General features: G+C 32.4%; 1 protein-coding gene across 1 annotated transcript; it reads right to left on the minus strand.

Moving 5' to 3' along the window:
- Positions 1-9457: 9457 nt before the first annotated feature.
- On the minus strand, positions 9458-14781 carry LOC130445769 (bifunctional endo-1,4-beta-xylanase XylA-like). The gene is made up of 3 exons (XM_056781621.1): positions 14480-14781; positions 13352-13526; positions 9458-10159 (listed from the first exon to the last, which is right to left on the minus strand). Exons 2-3 carry the CDS (start codon positions 13524-13526, stop codon positions 9591-9593), a joined length of 744 nt encoding a protein of 247 aa, XP_056637599.1. The 5' UTR covers positions 14480-14781; the 3' UTR covers positions 9458-9590.
- Positions 14782-17091: the final 2310 nt, after the last annotated feature.

Raw genomic sequence — 17091 nt, forward strand, 5'->3', positions numbered from 1 at the left:
TTTTTTATTTGCAGGAAGCATTATTCACGCTGTTACTGCGTAGAGTCTTAAAAAAAATCATTTATACCCATTGCATATCCAAATCGTTCGTCGACTATATCGTGGATATGAAATCCATGTGTTGACATTTTATAGGTGTATTAACAATCTTTGATCAATGCTGTACAGGACACTATTTACAAACAAAGTCCAATTTACAAGTGACGAGACAAATAGCTCATGTGTGGGTAAAATACCATTCGAAGATTTCATTCACAGTTTCGGTTGATGTATGGATTGGTGACAAAAGTAACCAATTAGTGAATTCTAACTTTTTTATGTTATTTCAAGGTAACATATCTTATTGGATTTTCTACAAAATATTTTGTCGAATTCGCTTGCCACCGCGAACGTTGTTAGTGTCAATGATGTTCTTGATGGTAAGCATATTATTTTTCTCCATTTTATTCTTTTTATACTAATTTTGTTTCAGCTTTTCATTTCCTCAGTTAAATTCCTGATTGAGGCCATCGAATCAACCAAAAAAGGGGAGAACCGTATATATATATATATATATATATATATATATATATATATATATAGACATATAAAAATTTGACGTCTCGACTACTTCTAGTCTTCATCAAAATATGAGTTCTCATAAATTTTATTAAGGGAATATATTAATTAACATCTTTCCTACTGATATTAGTGAAGTAGTAGTAAAGTAAGTAAGTAAATCTGCATCTTCCTGTAACTTCAACACGATGGTAGTTCATGATGTTTTATTGCTATTTTTTCTCCCCTTCCTGTTTTTCCATTAAATTTAACATTCAACGAGTAATTGACTTACTCATGGTACAGTTATTTCCTTATAGGAACTAGAAAGTTTCTTAAATCTTCTATGCTAAATCTTATGTATGGTATTTTTCCCAGTTTTCAACTCAACCAAATATTCGTCAATAATTTTCAAGCATACAAACTCCAGTAAACGCATGCATGATTCTCATATAATAAATTCACTTGTTCATTTCCCCATCCGCTGAATTTTCGGAACGAATGCCTTAACTTTACTGCAGAAATTTGCATACAGTGCAAATTCATATAGGAATATATAAGTTTAATGTTCTAGCTGCTGACAACTTTAGTAGGGTCTATTTTCCTTGATTTTCTCTCATTATTTTCGTTTTAATTCTCAATAACGTCGATGTTAAATAAAGCTGTGAATAGTTGGTTCTGTGATTTGATGGTATCATCCCCCAAATACTTTAGTTGTGAAATTTCCACATATAACATAAATTTGACGGAAAATCCTCGTAAATCCTACTCAAATTGTAGTTGATGTACGAGGATATGTACATATCAAAAACATGAGGATTTTATCTGCATCGTTTCAAAGAGGTAGTAAGATCTATCGTTTAACCATATCGTCTGATGAGTTGTCTACCATAAAATGAACCGCTGGTAAACGACTACTCAAGAATTTAAACATATTTGCGCAAAGGTGATGCCAGCATTTTATCTCAATAATGCCAAAGATTGTTGTGCTGTATATAGAGCAACGACAAAAACAGGATGAGAAAAAAAATAACTGCAGTTGAGACCTGAATGTCTGAGATCCTGATAGAAAGTCAGAAGTTACAAATTGGTCGAGAACGTTCAATAAAAGCGGAGATGCAACCGAAGGCAATGCTGATCATTATTTTTTAAATCCACGGTATGTTCATATTGTTCTGGTAGCCTAACAGTGACCGGACAGTTCTGTTAAAGTCCTAAAGTTATTGAGTACATACGGTGTCCGTGTACCACCCGAATTTGCGATAGGCTGGATTATGCACATCGACACAAATTCTGGGTGAAATCTTAATTACGGCTTATTTTTGGAAAAATCATTGCGACATAAGAAGAAATAATTTTTTTGTATAGCTCACACTTGTAACATGCCATTCAACTTGTTACGTTTTTCTTCAAATATTTTGAATATTCCTTTGTTCACCTTCTGTGACACAGTAGTCACTTCTGATTCATATATTCTACCGTTCAAGTCCTAATCAATTCGAAGAATCCAATAACACCTCAGTGTTGTTCCTAAAACGTCCTCTATCTACATTCTATAACTCAAGCATAAAATCGAAGTAAATTTAGTAAATTTGTGCTGATACTGTTCGCTGTTCTGCAGCAGTCAGTTCGAAGCTAAGCTACCATTAAGGAACCAGCCTGTACAACGTCACCACGTGCAAAACAACGTGAAAATCAGTAGAGGGCTGGAACCATCCCGGTCTTCCATAGATAAGTCCTTGTTCTTATATTTAATTAATATAAAAATGAGTTTTTTTCAATTATATAACTGCTTTTTATTCATTGTGCTCTCGTGGAAACGAAGTTATTTGTATATGTTAATTTCGAAAAGCGTGTCCGGGGTTGGATAATTTAGTTTTTGATTATACAATTTATATGGTGTTTTCAGCTTTTAATCCTTTATTTTTAATTTTTTATTTTTAAAAAGCTAATGGTGTCCAATTCAATATTCATTGTTCACCCCATCGGTACTTAGAAATATGTTTATACTTCAACTGAGTCCGATTACCACTACGTTATGAAGATTCTCCAACCGGAGAAGTGAGGGTACAAATTGGCGCTCAATTAAACGTATAATTTTCTGATTAGATGGGTGGTGTGTCTATTGTTAAGTGTCACAATTTTTTACTAATGATTTAGATTGTATATTGCTTAGGGAGTAATTTTGACTTTGATGCCTCTTTGCACCTGTACCTAGATGATATATAAACTCCTCCCAAAGAAAGTTATTTTCCTGGGGATTTTATGTCCCATTTCCCAAGATATTTGTACTAATCCTTCGAGGTACCTAATTCTGATGGATGAAATAAGCAGGACTTTCCCAAAGTAAATGTTTTTAAGCATCACGAGAAGTTTCTCAGACTTCTTAGCTGATAAAGTTATAACAGAATTAGATTGTATCGGCTATGGTGTGTGTTTTTCTAGTAAGACCTCATCTGATTCTTTAGATTACTAAAAAGACAACCAATAAGTGAACTCCAAATCTTACAATTTGTTTCCAGCTCGTTTCTAATTACGTTGATCCAGAGTAATATAAATATCAACAATATAAAATAGAATGTAAGCCAACAAAAAGGCATTCGTAAAAATCGATTTCATATAAACGGCCTTAACATTCTGTAAATAAGTTATAGAAAACAATATCAGAGGTTTCCGCTTTGAACCCGGCGCGTCCATCAAGTTTTCAATTTCATCAAAATAATCGTTAAAACCGGTTTCGCGGTCCATGTCAGGACGAGTTCGTAACAATACTATTCAGGACGATTCAAGTTATTGGTAATTTCAATTATAATAAACTTTAGTAGGAACTAGCAATTCGTTATCGCAATATGAAACAATGGCTTGGATAAATAAGATTTTATATATCGTTCTATATCTTTGTCAAATTTTTGAAACTATGCATTTCGCCCAAATTCTGCAAATTGGATTTGAGTTCTATTGATGCCTCGCGAATAGTGATATTTCAATTCTCGCTATTTCTTGGTAGGTTTATGTTTTCATGGCATTTATATGCGAGTTCATAAGGATTCTATCATTAAAGAGCATTTAATATTTTTCTGCTTGTTGTGCATTGTCTTCAATATCTTTTCAAATTTGTTGTGAATGTTTCTGCAAATGTGAACTACTGAACCCCCTGCACCAAATCTCACAATTTATGTTTGTTTCAGTTTTTTCAGGTTCTCATTTTTTCTTTAGGATAGTTTCGGAAAACCATTGAAATTGGTATTGCGAAATAAATTTGTTGTGAAATATTTAACATGAATATTCATTTAGGACGTTTGCTTGTGAGGAAAAAACTAGTATAACTTTATATTTTTTGAGACATGGGCTTGATATACACATAGTTATCACAAAATTTCCTAAGATTGGGAATGATTTTCAAAACCTGCGGTAATTCCCACATTACATTTAAGCATTTGATAAGAAACATTATGAAATCAAGTCTCAGTTTCAACCATCATCGGCGTATTTTGTTTATAAGAATATTTTTCAGTATTAGAAGCTAATAAAAAATTCATTATAAACATCATGAAGACGAGATTTTCCATTTGTCTTGTTTGAATAAACTACTACTACTTCCGATATTCATAAATGATAATCAATTACTTGTTTTAAAAATTCACTACGTATTTTTTGGAGATGAAGTACATGCGTTGAATGTTAACCTTCTGCGATGATTTCTTATAAACGTTTAACAGATAAGAGGCGTAACTTCACCAGAAGATTATCTCGATTTAATGTATATCATGTACTTTTGGTAAATTAGCCGCGAAATGGAGACTCTTAATAATAAAAGTTTCATGTTTAATACATAATTTTATACAATATCGTGAAGAAGTTAATGATCCGCAGAACGTACAAAAAAATAATAATCGAATACACTGTAATTGACGAAAAACTATCGATTCCTTCTGCTCGTTTTCAATTTTTAAAATGAATAAATAAAGAAATTCATATTGAAATTTGAGTGTGTCTGCTATTCGCCCTCATTCAGTTCGCGTTATATTCTTTATTTAATGTTCATATCTCTAAAACCATAATTCTTGTGTCTGCTGCATTTGAGTTATAACATCTTTAAAGGTGTCAAAAACATAATGTATTTGGTCTTTGTCACCTTTTTTTTCAGTAGCTGCATTAATAACATTATATTTAGGATAAGCTTCTATTATAGTCATGAAATGAATAAACTTGTTTTTGTATAACTGCCATTAGAAGTGATACTTTTTATGGTAGCCAACAGTATCAGAAAAGTATTACGTGGAAGCGTGTTAATAGTTATTTATTATACAAAGGAAAATACTATGCGATTTTAGCTTGAGGTAGCGCTAAAATCTACTTCTTTTTCCGTTTATATCAAACTTTTTTGTGACGGAAAACGATGATTTAATATAGGAAAATATATTATTACAATATTAAGTCAGAAAATTATCGATGTGTAATTTTAATTTCGAAATTATAGACTCTGTTGTACTTATAACTCCGTTACAAACATTTGAAAACTTAGCATAACTGCAAAAAACACCAATTTCCTCTATCGTGTGATTTTCAATTGGACTCATTCACAAAATGTTCTGGTTCTTCTATCTAACATGCATCACCATAATAGTAGGCTACTGCTTGTTCACTTCCAGCAAGTCTTTCCCGGAAGACGAATTCCAACATTCTCACCTAACCTCCCCAAGGGAACAAGGCAAAAAAAGGAGCGTTATAGACTCATAGGGGAGTCTTAATTTCTTTTTAATTTATCAAAATTCAAGCTGCACAACGTAAATTAGTACTTACTTTCGATCCTTCTATTCTCATTTCAAAAGGAATATCAAACAGTCGACCTGTTTCGAAAGGAAAATGGTCACAAATAAACAAATGAAAAGGTAACAAACAATTCATTTGAAGGGGTTTTTAGAGGTTTTAGTATCTATAGATATTAATTTTCGTAGATAATAGTTCAACTGCCAAATAACACGATTTGTGCAATCCTGTATCAATCAGCTTGTTCAAAGAAACTTATTCAGTACAATTGAGAGTCGAATGAACTAAACAAGTTTATGCATGCTTTTCTTATTCCTATCCTGACTATTTCATCAATTGCAGCATGTAATTGTGTTTCTAAGCATGAAGATTCCAACCGTTGGCTGTTTGATACTAAAGTTCATTGGCTATCAAGACTATTCAAAGAATGATATAGCTAATATGGCAGACCTGTAAAAATTGTTCAAAGACATGGGTCCCCAACAGCAAGGCGACGATCTAAATTCAATTAAAATAGAAAATGCTGCACCTATGAATAGCTCTAGATGTAGAGTTATTCATAGGTGAAGTTGAAAAATGGAAATGCGTTGACAAAATCTGCTTGACAGGATGAGGAAAAGAAATTATACTAATTCGAAAGTAGTAGGAAAACTTTGGCGGGTACTCTCTTATTTTTGTATATTAATCCTTGCTTAATCTGTCACCTATTAGAAAATGTATCCCTCATTTTCTGTGTCTTCGACACATTGCATTGTATCTGCGGTATAATAACCATGGTTCGACTGATGTTAATTGAGTGTTGTTATGTTCATGTTTATAGTATCACTATAGACACAGTTAACGCCCTATATGTACATGGCTTATTAGATAAACTCTATCAAATCAATCAAATAAAAGTGTTACCAGTTAGTAAATCAACTATGTAGTAATATTTGTGAATTAGCACACCCTGTATGTTATTATTATAGTTCAAATTATGAAGTATTGAATTTATTTGATATTACTGACTCGTATTTATTGATCATTTTTAGTTAACGTAACCCGTAATTAGAAATGCACGTTGATCGTGCTTAAGATTATATCTTATGATGCCTTTTTTAGAAAACCATCAGAGCAGGAAATGAAATCTTGGAATTGAACATATCAAACGACTTTTCATACCAAGGGAATCAATAAAAACTTTCTAATATTGATGTTAGTCGATTCTAAGAAAACGAATCAGATTATTGAACAAAATGTAAGTGGTAGACACCGAGTTTTATCGCAAGGTTCTTAATCTAAAAGATTCTTCAAATCAATAGCAAGATGCGCAAACAACATTCAGTGAAGCAATGCAGTGAATAAGTGAAGGCCGCGAGACGTAACCATTATTATTCTATCAAAAACGTAAGGGTGAGAAACATATATGGTGATTCGCTCTTACGAAGGCATATGAAGCGTCTCCATTGATTGGAAAGTATGCTTTGAAAATATGTAGTGGAATATGATACACATCAAATTCATTTCATCTACCATCTGTTACGTACTCCATAATATTGGTTATTACGAGAACATAGTTATATAACTTTGTATATTCTGTTGGAATTTTTTAGTTTTGGTGACAATTAACGACAAGAAAATGGTAGTGAAAGATATATATAACAAAAGTAAAATGTTCAGTTGGTGCAGGAGCTATTTCTCCCTAAATAATCAGGAAAACATGCAATAGATAGATGCAGATAACAGGGGAGGTTTCTCTATAAATGCTTTGAAACATTTGTGATTAAATACAATAACAACTGTCAACAAAAAATGAGACGTAATAAATGGACAATGAATGATATTGGTAAAAAATAAGTACTTTTGTTCTGCCAGACAAACAAACAAACAAACAAATCTACTATACGGAAAAATAAAACTCTGGCAGATGATTAGATAAAAACCATTTTTGACAAAAATTTATCAATTGATGTAGTATTACAGGTTACATTATGAAGTGACTCATAAAGTTCAGTATAAGTTGTAAAATTTTTATATTTGAATTCAAATTCTTAGGCATGATATACAGTATTTACTATAAACCTGAAATATATATGATTTTCGGCTGAAGACACAAACAAATATCATCCATCTGATGTACTAGAATTCCTCATCATATTTTTCTTGGAAAAATTTATTTTATTCATAGCTACTGAACTTTTATAATTAAACAGAAATAGTAGGGAAACCTATTATACCTATTTTGTATTGATATGGCAAATGTGTACCCTCTGTCCTCGTTCTGCTGAAACTATGCCCACATCCTGTTTCTGTCCTCTTTTGGCAATTATCTTTGAATTTGCCTTTGGCACAAAAGAAGCCCTCGTTTCATCACAGTTCCATATACGGCCAGGAGTTAGTTGGCAGCTTCAAATTTTCTCTCTAATGTAGTCCGTAGCACATAAAAGCACCACGACCCTCTGTCAGTCATGGGTTTGTAGTCACGAATCATTCTAAAAGTATAATAAGCTCACAAAAAACGAACTCATTTTTATGAAAAAAAAAACAAGAACAGAATTATTCTCATTGGGGGTAGTCTGTTACCCCATCACCCTTGCTAGCCGTTTTATGAGAAAACAAAAAAGAAAAAACAGCCAACAACCTTAAGGTCAGTTTAATTGTCAATCGTAGCAACACCTCACTAGCTGAGGTTATTCAACAAACCACCGTGTCAAACGTAACCAAAAGAAAATATGATGAACAATTTTCAGTAAATTACTTAACGTTTTTCGATACTAGTACTTGTGAACCACCAAACATCGAGCGACTGACAAAAATCATAGCAGTTATTCGAACAATAGATGAATCAGCTTTATTGGTCATTTTGATGGAAAATTGGTTACTACATCTCAAATACCTCTCAAATCCTACATTAATGTAATGGGAAAGATAGGCTTATTCTTATTTTTTTATTCTAAAAAAATATAACTTTGATATAACACAACATTTTGTAAGACTAATGAAGACTATAATCCCTATAATTGACAAATATCTCAAAGCACAAAGAAGGAACTGAACTTTATCACTCTAATCAATCACCCTGTATATATAAATTAATCAACATTTTTGCAGGTATTTTATGAACAAATTCACTTCCTTTCCAAGCCAAATTTGTAAAAAAAAACATTCTACTTCTAGATCCCCCTTAAAGTCATAATTAATAATTATCTACTTATATTATTGAAATTGAGTTATGAATATGTCTACTATGAATATATTCTTTGATTCGATATTCATGTATCAAATTTTTGGTATAAATTGTGTCTTCCTTCTCTCCCTTATTTCGTGAAAGATTCAAACAAGTAATAACCCCCCGGGAACATTCATCTAAAGTCGATTGGGACCCAACGCGAATTTCGTACTAGATTGCTTTGATCGGTCTCCACTATCTACTCGACAACACAATCTGGGTTAAAAATGGAAAATTCTGATAAAGCTGTTTTTCGAAAGCAGCGATACTGCATTGAATTTATGAAAAATAGAATACGATTATAATAGAATTTGTTTTTTTTTTCTATGGTTACTGTGAAATTATAGAACTAAATATTATTATAAAAACTACGATTTCAATGCGGTTTATCTTACGCAATCATTCGCGTACGAAGGATTCTATCTCCGCATTTTTTTTAATGGATTAAATAAATAATAATCGCATGGCAACAAATCGAGACTATAAGGATTTTGTTCAAAGTTATCATCTAAGCTGATATGAATGCGAGTATTTACCCTACGTATGAGTGTACCCAAGTCTCGTATATGGTACAATATCTTTCCTCTTTATACCGCTGCAGCAGACGAGTGCAAAGTGTGAATTTCTGTTCAAAAGTAACCGAGCTGTTCATGAATTATTTGCTTAATACTACCTACGCTGATTTCCAGTTCTTCGGCTATATCGCGTACAGAATGCGTCAAACTCTCAAAATTATATTTTTATACATAGCTCATCGGTTCTGGGTGCATACGGCAAGTTTGCCATAAATTCTCGGCTTTTCCGGAAAGTGGAAGACAGTTCATCCACTTAAAGAAGCAATCATCTCCAAATTTCTCTAAAAATGTTTGTTAAATTTCCGCGGATTTTACATTTTCCTTGACCTAAAAACGAATAACTAAGGAATGAAACAAAAAGAGTGAATGAAGAAACATTTGTTTAATGCGATTTTCACAATTTTACTATATAATGTAATAAAATTTTAATATATTTATTCCAAAAATTCTACACAAATAAAAAAGTTATGGTGATCTAATGGATCTAATTTGAATATAAATCATCTCCAGAAGCTGGAGGAATTGTTGTTATCTCCAGATTTCCCATGATTATCAGAATTTCTGGCGAACCACCAAGGTATCCACTCTCTATGCGGTTGCTGTGGTTTATTGTTATCTCCACTCCTACCAGAAGTGTCGGTATTTCTGTTTGCCCACCATGGAACCCAATCTTTAGGTGTTTGTTCACAAGTATCATTATTTTTGTTTTCCCACCAGGGTCTCCATTCTCTTGGTGGTTGTTGTGGTCTATTGTTATCCACGCCCCTAGCAGTGGCATCAGCATTTCTAGTAGCCCACCATGGAGTCCATTCTCTGGGTGGTTGTTCTGTAGTATCAGCATTTCGGTGAGCCCACCATGGCGCCCACCCTCTAGGTTCTTGTTGCCAACGACTGTATTCGTTTACTCTTCCAGGTCCGTCGAAGTACCTGCTTGGTGGGTTCCAGGGTCTCTGACATTGCTCTTCCTGCCAACAACAAGGAGGAAGTTGGTTTTCAAAATAATGTCTCATGAACCAAAAGGGTGGTATACATTTCTCTTTGTTCCGATCTCGCAACTCATTATCGGTACCTGTAATAGGAAAAACAAATTATTGGAATATTACAATTATATTGACATATCTCCTAATAAAAATTACAGCTTGCTTTCATATAAGGAGTCATAATGAAGAAATGTTGAACGAAATTATGCAGTGAGAGCGACTCTTTACTATAGCTGATCACTTTGCTCTGACCCTAATAACTCATTTACAATAAAATTTGCTATTAATCTGTAAAAGATCATTTCTGTCTTGACTATATCGCGTTAGAAGATGACTGCAGATGTGTTCTAGTTTACTTGTTGGCTTCTGTCGAATCCATCACGCGAGCATTTTTTTCATGTTCGGTTTCATTTAACAAATTAGATAGGGAAACTAATATCTTCAACTACTTGTCTAATAGTAACATGTTTGCTTTGGAACACTAGAGTATTGACTTTTCAACATTTTTGTGTGAGGTAACGATTGTGGGTGTTTCATATCTACAGAACTGTCTACCACATTTTAACGACACGACTTTTCACTATATCGTACGAACTACAGATTTCCCTAATTTATCATCATATCAAGACAACTATTTTGAATGCAAGTACTGAATCACCGTGTGTTGCTCAATACAATCCATCTTGATGCAAAGATATGATTCTCTCGAATTTGGGCTTCTTCTACAGATACGCTTTAGCAGGTCTGGAGTCCAGTTTTAGGTTAGGTTTTAAACAAATGATAAATAAAATTAATTTGATTTATAAATTAGTCAGGGGGATTAACCCTAGTATTATTTATAGAACAAGAGACCAAATAGTTATGGATATAGATCATCATATGAATGAGATAGATATATCTAAGAAGCTGGGCAATAAGGTATGATATAATCCAAGGTTTTTGTTCAACTTTTGTAGTTAAATACGTCATATAAACGTATAAAGTGTAGTAATCCAGGGTTAAACATAACAGAATTGTTTTCTTGTATCTGTTTTTTCATCATCATGGTAAAATTTATCGTAATGCATTGTGATTGGATAATTTATCCACAGAAATTGGGAAAGTAGTTAATTATATGAAATACTGCCCGAAAAGTCTTGAAGCTCCTACAAAAATTGAGCCAATCATGCAAGTAGATATAAGAAGGAAATCTTCAAGAATCTTACATCTATAAAATTTCTTGTCTGATAAATGTGTTGATGGTTTGATGAGATACAGATTTAAAATATTTATTTTGAAAATCCTATACAAATACAAAACAATTGTTTTGTAATTGTTCAAATCATAAATGCAAAATATTTGAACTAAATTCAAGGTTTTTAGATATAAATGGTAAAAAGTAGTCCGTGAACTAGCTGGTATTTTGAGTGAGGGATTTCAAGAAATCTAAAATTTGTTCCTATAGTTCATTTCGTGTTGCTTATAAAGAAAACGAACGTTTATGATAGGTCAGCCACGCATAATTACAACAACAAAAAACAGATATCAAGAAAACTGAAACTTTGTTGGTGCGTATATTTTGAAATAAATAAACACAAAAAATAATCAGCTGATCTTCTGCTGGGGAGTTAATTGCCAGCCTAGACATTATAAAGTATATCCGGGGGTCTTCTAGTTTGCCAGGCCGAAAAAACGATTTTTTTAATAAATCACATCTACAACTTGGTGCAAATGGCGCAGAGCCCAATTTCCCGGTGAGAGTTATGAAGACAATTTATGAAGATTTATCCAAACAAGAATTGTTAAGTAGATGCCTGGGAGGGGAAACTAAAAATAATAACGAGCCGCTCAATATGGACTTTTGCTCCGAAGCACCTCCAATGGTTGAAGTCGCTACGTTTCTCGCTGTCTATATCTTCAACAAAGGAAGACCTTGGAAATCGGCCAATAAGCTGAAGGATATGTACAATAGCATGATGGCTCTCAGATCCACCGTTCATAAAGGCGCACGAGTGATGTTGCAAACAGGCCTGAATCACGAAATGAGAAGACAGAGCAATTCTGCTGAATCTAGAATTCACTCCAGTTTATTCGCTAGTTTTTAATATGAAGTTTAAAATGCCGCTTGGTTTTTTAATTTCATATGAGCAGAACAGCCGCAATTTTGGTCACCGTCAAGCACCTCTTTCACTCGATGTCCGCCACTATAACTTTTATTTAATTATATATTTTGACTTAAAAAAATTTGTGTAGCTTGTTTAAATTAGATTGATTATGTCAAGGGTTTGACCGTACAAAAATAATTGGAAAAGCCGAGAAACTAGACGACCCCCTTAATCTATCAAATCATTTGTTGAAAAGTAGGATAAATCACCAATGATCACCAAAAAAAATTGGCACACGCCAGGATATCAAATTTGCTGACTCGTCGATTAATGTTTATGAGAAAATGAGAAAAAGATTCCAATATATCTACGTTTCTTATGAAGTTATTCAATTTTCAAAAAAATTTTTCCTTTGTTAATATTGAAATGATGAATAGACAATTTCAAATTCTCATCAACTTCTCATTAATATGCAATCATTTCCGGTAACTAACCGATGAACAACAGGTGCAAAGGTGGAAAGATGGAATGGGGGAAAATTGAAATGATATTTAGACAAATCTCAGTCAGAGATATCGTTGAATGTGGAGTTTCAAAGAAGCAAAGAATACGTACCGAAAATTAAATCAATAAATATTTTGTAGGAATGAACAAAAACGGAAATATTACATTACAGCTCGAAAATATGAATAGGAAATTATGCGGAGCCTTTATGAAAGCGGAGCAGAAATCAAGTGAGGGAAAGGTATGAGGTTGCACCACAACAAAAAATTAAGTATGCTGTTAAAAAAAGCAACAACAAAAATACTGAAAGTGGACGAATATTTTTTGAAAAGAAATATAATCCGTCCGTAATAAGGGATCGGAATCAGATTAAAAAGATAAAAATTGATAAAAATATACCCAAAGAAGATGAATGGGGAGTAATCACGTGATTTTTATGAAGAGAATTCCGTAATGAAGCAGGTATTCGTATTACGACAGTGTATATCAGAAGTCACTCCTGGAATTGGAAAAAACTCTTCAAAATACAATGTATCTGTTAACTGCTTATTAAAAGGAACTAAAGACAAGACTAAGGAAATTGTCATTGTAAATATTCTGGTAGATTGCAGAGAAAATTATTACAACAAACCCAATCACTTTTTATTGTCCTAATTTAATTTGGTGGGCCCTACGAAATTGGAATATACTTACATGTTTGCCAACACGGAGGAACGGGTGTCAGATAAGGACATCCCTCAGATTTTTCTTCCTTTACTTCAAGTTTCTCGAAGAAATCCAAAAGAGCTTTATTGACAGCGTTTTTAACAGCTTCTTGAAATTGTGGTGAGTCTTGGAAATTATCCATATTTTGATTGTTGGTACTCATCTAGAATATGACAATTACACAAAATTTAACACTAAAAATAGTATATATAATTTTGAATTCGTTTGAGTTACGTTATCTCAGTTATCAAATATTTTTGTTTAACATAGGTTTAATTATGAAAAGTTTAATCGTAAATATTGAGTTATTTTTTAATTAGGAAATACTGCGATTTTGCTAAACGGCGCTGATTTGGTATTTATTTGGAACAGAGTTCGGGCGGTATAAAATATGTCCAGACTTCTAAACTTTGTTTGTTTTTTCATACTAATGCTATAGACTCGAAATAAACACCATTATTCTTGTAAAATGAGGTTGTATTCATTATTAATAAAAAAATATTCTTTTTTCAAAATTTTGCAAGCCAATATATCAAATACATTTGATTATAATTGAACGGTTTCGAAGGAATCTAAATATAGGAAAGAATGTTGATTCACGGTTGATTCAACACAAACTAAGATGACCTTGATATCTATTTCAGGAACACATATTAAACATTAATGGTTATACCAAAAATAATAGTTTGAAACTGTACAATTTTCGATAAAATAATGATTCTTAATTTGAGTACTGAAGTTTTAATAATATTCTGCATTGTAATTACATCAATCTTTTTTATACAGTTGTTGCTAACTCCACTCCATTTCACTTAAATTAAAATTTTAAGAAGAAAATTTTGTAGAATGTTATCTATTCTTTGTTCACCATAATAGACATTTCGAATTATGAAATAAAAAAAATGTGTTCATGGAATCTAATGTTTTTGTAAATTCAATGTTAGAGTTAATAATTTAGACAGCAATGGGAAAAAATTGTATCAAATTCATAAATAACTTAATCGCTTTAGTCAACTCGGTAACTACTTATTTCAAGCGATACCAACACTAATTTTGTTATTAAAGTAAAGAATGAATGGTAAACATATAAATATTTTCAGCATAGTTGCTACTTACTGTTTTTAACTAAAACTACTCGTTTATTTCAACAGAAGTCAACTGTTTACAACTTCAGCCTAAAGTGGAGTCATACTTGATAAAAAAAAACAAAATTTTAATTACTGTAATTATAGACTACTGATAACTCGATAACGCAGCCTTCACAACACAACACATAAATGAATAAAATCAAGCGGCTATGCTGGTCACCGCCCTGTTTTGAAAAACTACAAGGTTGATATTCCACTGAATCTTCTGTTATTTTCATGAGTAAAGCATTATTTCAATGAAATAAAAATTGTGCAATAATTGTTTTGCTCGTCGATTCACATCAGTTAGGAATTTCCCGCGTAGGTACACGTCATATAATTTTCTAGATGTATTGTGATGTAGAATTGAGGATATACAGGATGTTTCAAAAAAAGGTGATCCCGTCTCTACGATAGATAGGAAACTGAAAAATATTTTCGGTTTACTCGGTAAAAAATTTTCATAAAGCCATCCGTATTCGGTTCGTACCAAGTACTATTGACCATAACTTTCTCAGTATTAGATTTATTAAATAAAATTTCAATTGAGCTTGATAAAACTCGATACTGTGTACTGTTTTCGGAATATTTTAATTTGAAAATTATGGAGTAATAATCGATGCTGGTAGAAGTTATGATAAATGTATTGATTGTACAAAAAATCACAAGAAAAATTTAAAAAAAGGCTCATAGCATCAAATAGAATTCAATTAGAGTAATTGTTCGAAGTGCTCTCCGTTTTCACGAATAGACAAGTCTATCCTTTTTTCTAAAGAATCCATTAATCTTCTAAACGGTTGGAAGTCAGCTATGAGATAATTAAGGTCACATTGAATTCTGTCTTTTAATTCTTGGTGTGAATTTACCACTGTAACATAAACTTTTTTTATAAGATACGACCAAACTGTGTAAACCAAGGGATTAAAACAGCATAACCAAGGAGGCTAATTAATGAAAGTTTCTGCACTATTATCGTTGGATTGATTAGGAAAATGTTTACTCAACCAATTACGACACCTTCTATCAAAGTGCGGCGGAGCTCCATCGTGCGAACAAAATAGAGATCTTCGTTAGTTTAGCGTTCAATCTTGAATAAGTAATTGCTTAAAAACTCCAGGTACATATCATCATTTAAATTTCCAGGTAGAATGTGATAATCTATTAATTTGTTACCTAAAGTTATTGCCCAAACATTAACTTTAAATGAGTGTTGGTAATGTGATACCTTTTTGACTTGTGGATTCTCATCACACCAGTAGTGTGCATCAAAGGATTTAAACATACCTTGTCGTGTAAAAGTGACCTAGTCTATAAAAAGAATACATTTTAAAAAATTCCAATTGAGGGATGTCCTTTCTTGTAATGTTTGACAAAAATTTACTCTAACCGGTAGATGGTCTGTCAAGAGGTACGTTTTTTAAATGTATTTGTTTTATCGATGGTGTGCCATTTACGCAACAAAAAGTTTTCAATGCCCATAATGATTACCAATTAATAATAATAATAATAATTGATAATTTTTTCAATACTTTGTACCAGCATCGGTTATTACTTCAAAATTTTCAATTCTAAATATTCCGAAAACGGTACACAGTATCGAGTTTTATCAAGAGTACCTTTTTTGTGTAAAATTGAATGATGCTCAGGTTGAATTGAGATTTTTCTTGATAAATCTAATATTATACAATGTTGCCAGTAGTTATGGAAAAATTGGAGAAAATTTTTTTGTCTTCAACGCCTTTTATCTTGAATACGGATGGCGTTTCGAAAATTTTTTACTGAGTAGACCCCAAATATTTTTCAGTTTTATATCTATCCTAGAGACGTGATCATCTTTTTTTGAAACACCCTGTATATTATTTATATACCTTTAGAATCACTGTGGATAATATGAATTTTCCTTGTTTTTATTATTTTATTATACGGCAACTCCTTAAGGGCGACAGTTATTACAGTTTACGTGATACAGGATATTATGTAAATTCTTGAGGAAAGTTACTAACAAAATTTGTGGGACAATGACATACTCCTTTTGCGAGTGTTGCTACTTAAATTTTTAAAGAGACAAATAGAAACGAATAAGTACTTATAATTGTATATGGCTTGGAATCGACGTAACCACTCATGGATCCATGCTTTTTGTTCTTCCTCTACATTCTTGAGTCACGTCTGTGATCTGACGTAGGCGACCTCACACTTCTTTTCTGTAATATTTACTTCATTCACCATATACATAAAGGCATTCTAAACATAAACCAACGTAAATATAAATATTTAGAAGCTATTTCAGGCGTTATACTTTCGGTAGTCTGCCCACCATAAGGTAAAGGTGGGCAGCAGTAAGACTTATCCCAGTTGTACCCCCATTTTGTACCCAGAATCGCAAAAAAAACAAAATTAATTTATACACTTTTCCGGTAGTTGAACTAAATTTGGGGTGCTAGTCATTGTTCATTATATAGTATGTGAGATCTTTTTTCGTATAAGGACACATTAGTCTGAATATGTTTAATGACATCATTTAGAGAAGATTTTTGGAACACATTGGTTTGTTTTGGAATGAATCATAAAGGAATATACTTGAGGAATAAAGAAATTGTA

Source organism: Diorhabda sublineata, chromosome 6 (genome assembly GCF_026230105.1).
Source record: "Diorhabda sublineata isolate icDioSubl1.1 chromosome 6, icDioSubl1.1, whole genome shotgun sequence".
In the NCBI taxonomy this organism is placed as follows: Eukaryota; Metazoa; Arthropoda; class Insecta; order Coleoptera; family Chrysomelidae; genus Diorhabda; species Diorhabda sublineata.

What these genes read in the sequence shown, in the direction of transcription:
- LOC130445769 (XM_056781621.1), bottom strand. Translation starts at nt 13,526, where the DNA reads ATGAGTACCAACAATCAAAATATGGATAATTTCCAAGACTCACCACAA. An exon ending in TCCTCCGTGTTGGCAAACAT is followed by an intron (nt 10,160 to 13,351) that starts GTAAGTATATTC and finishes TTCCTATTACAG; the next exon opens with GTACCGATAATGAGTTGCGA.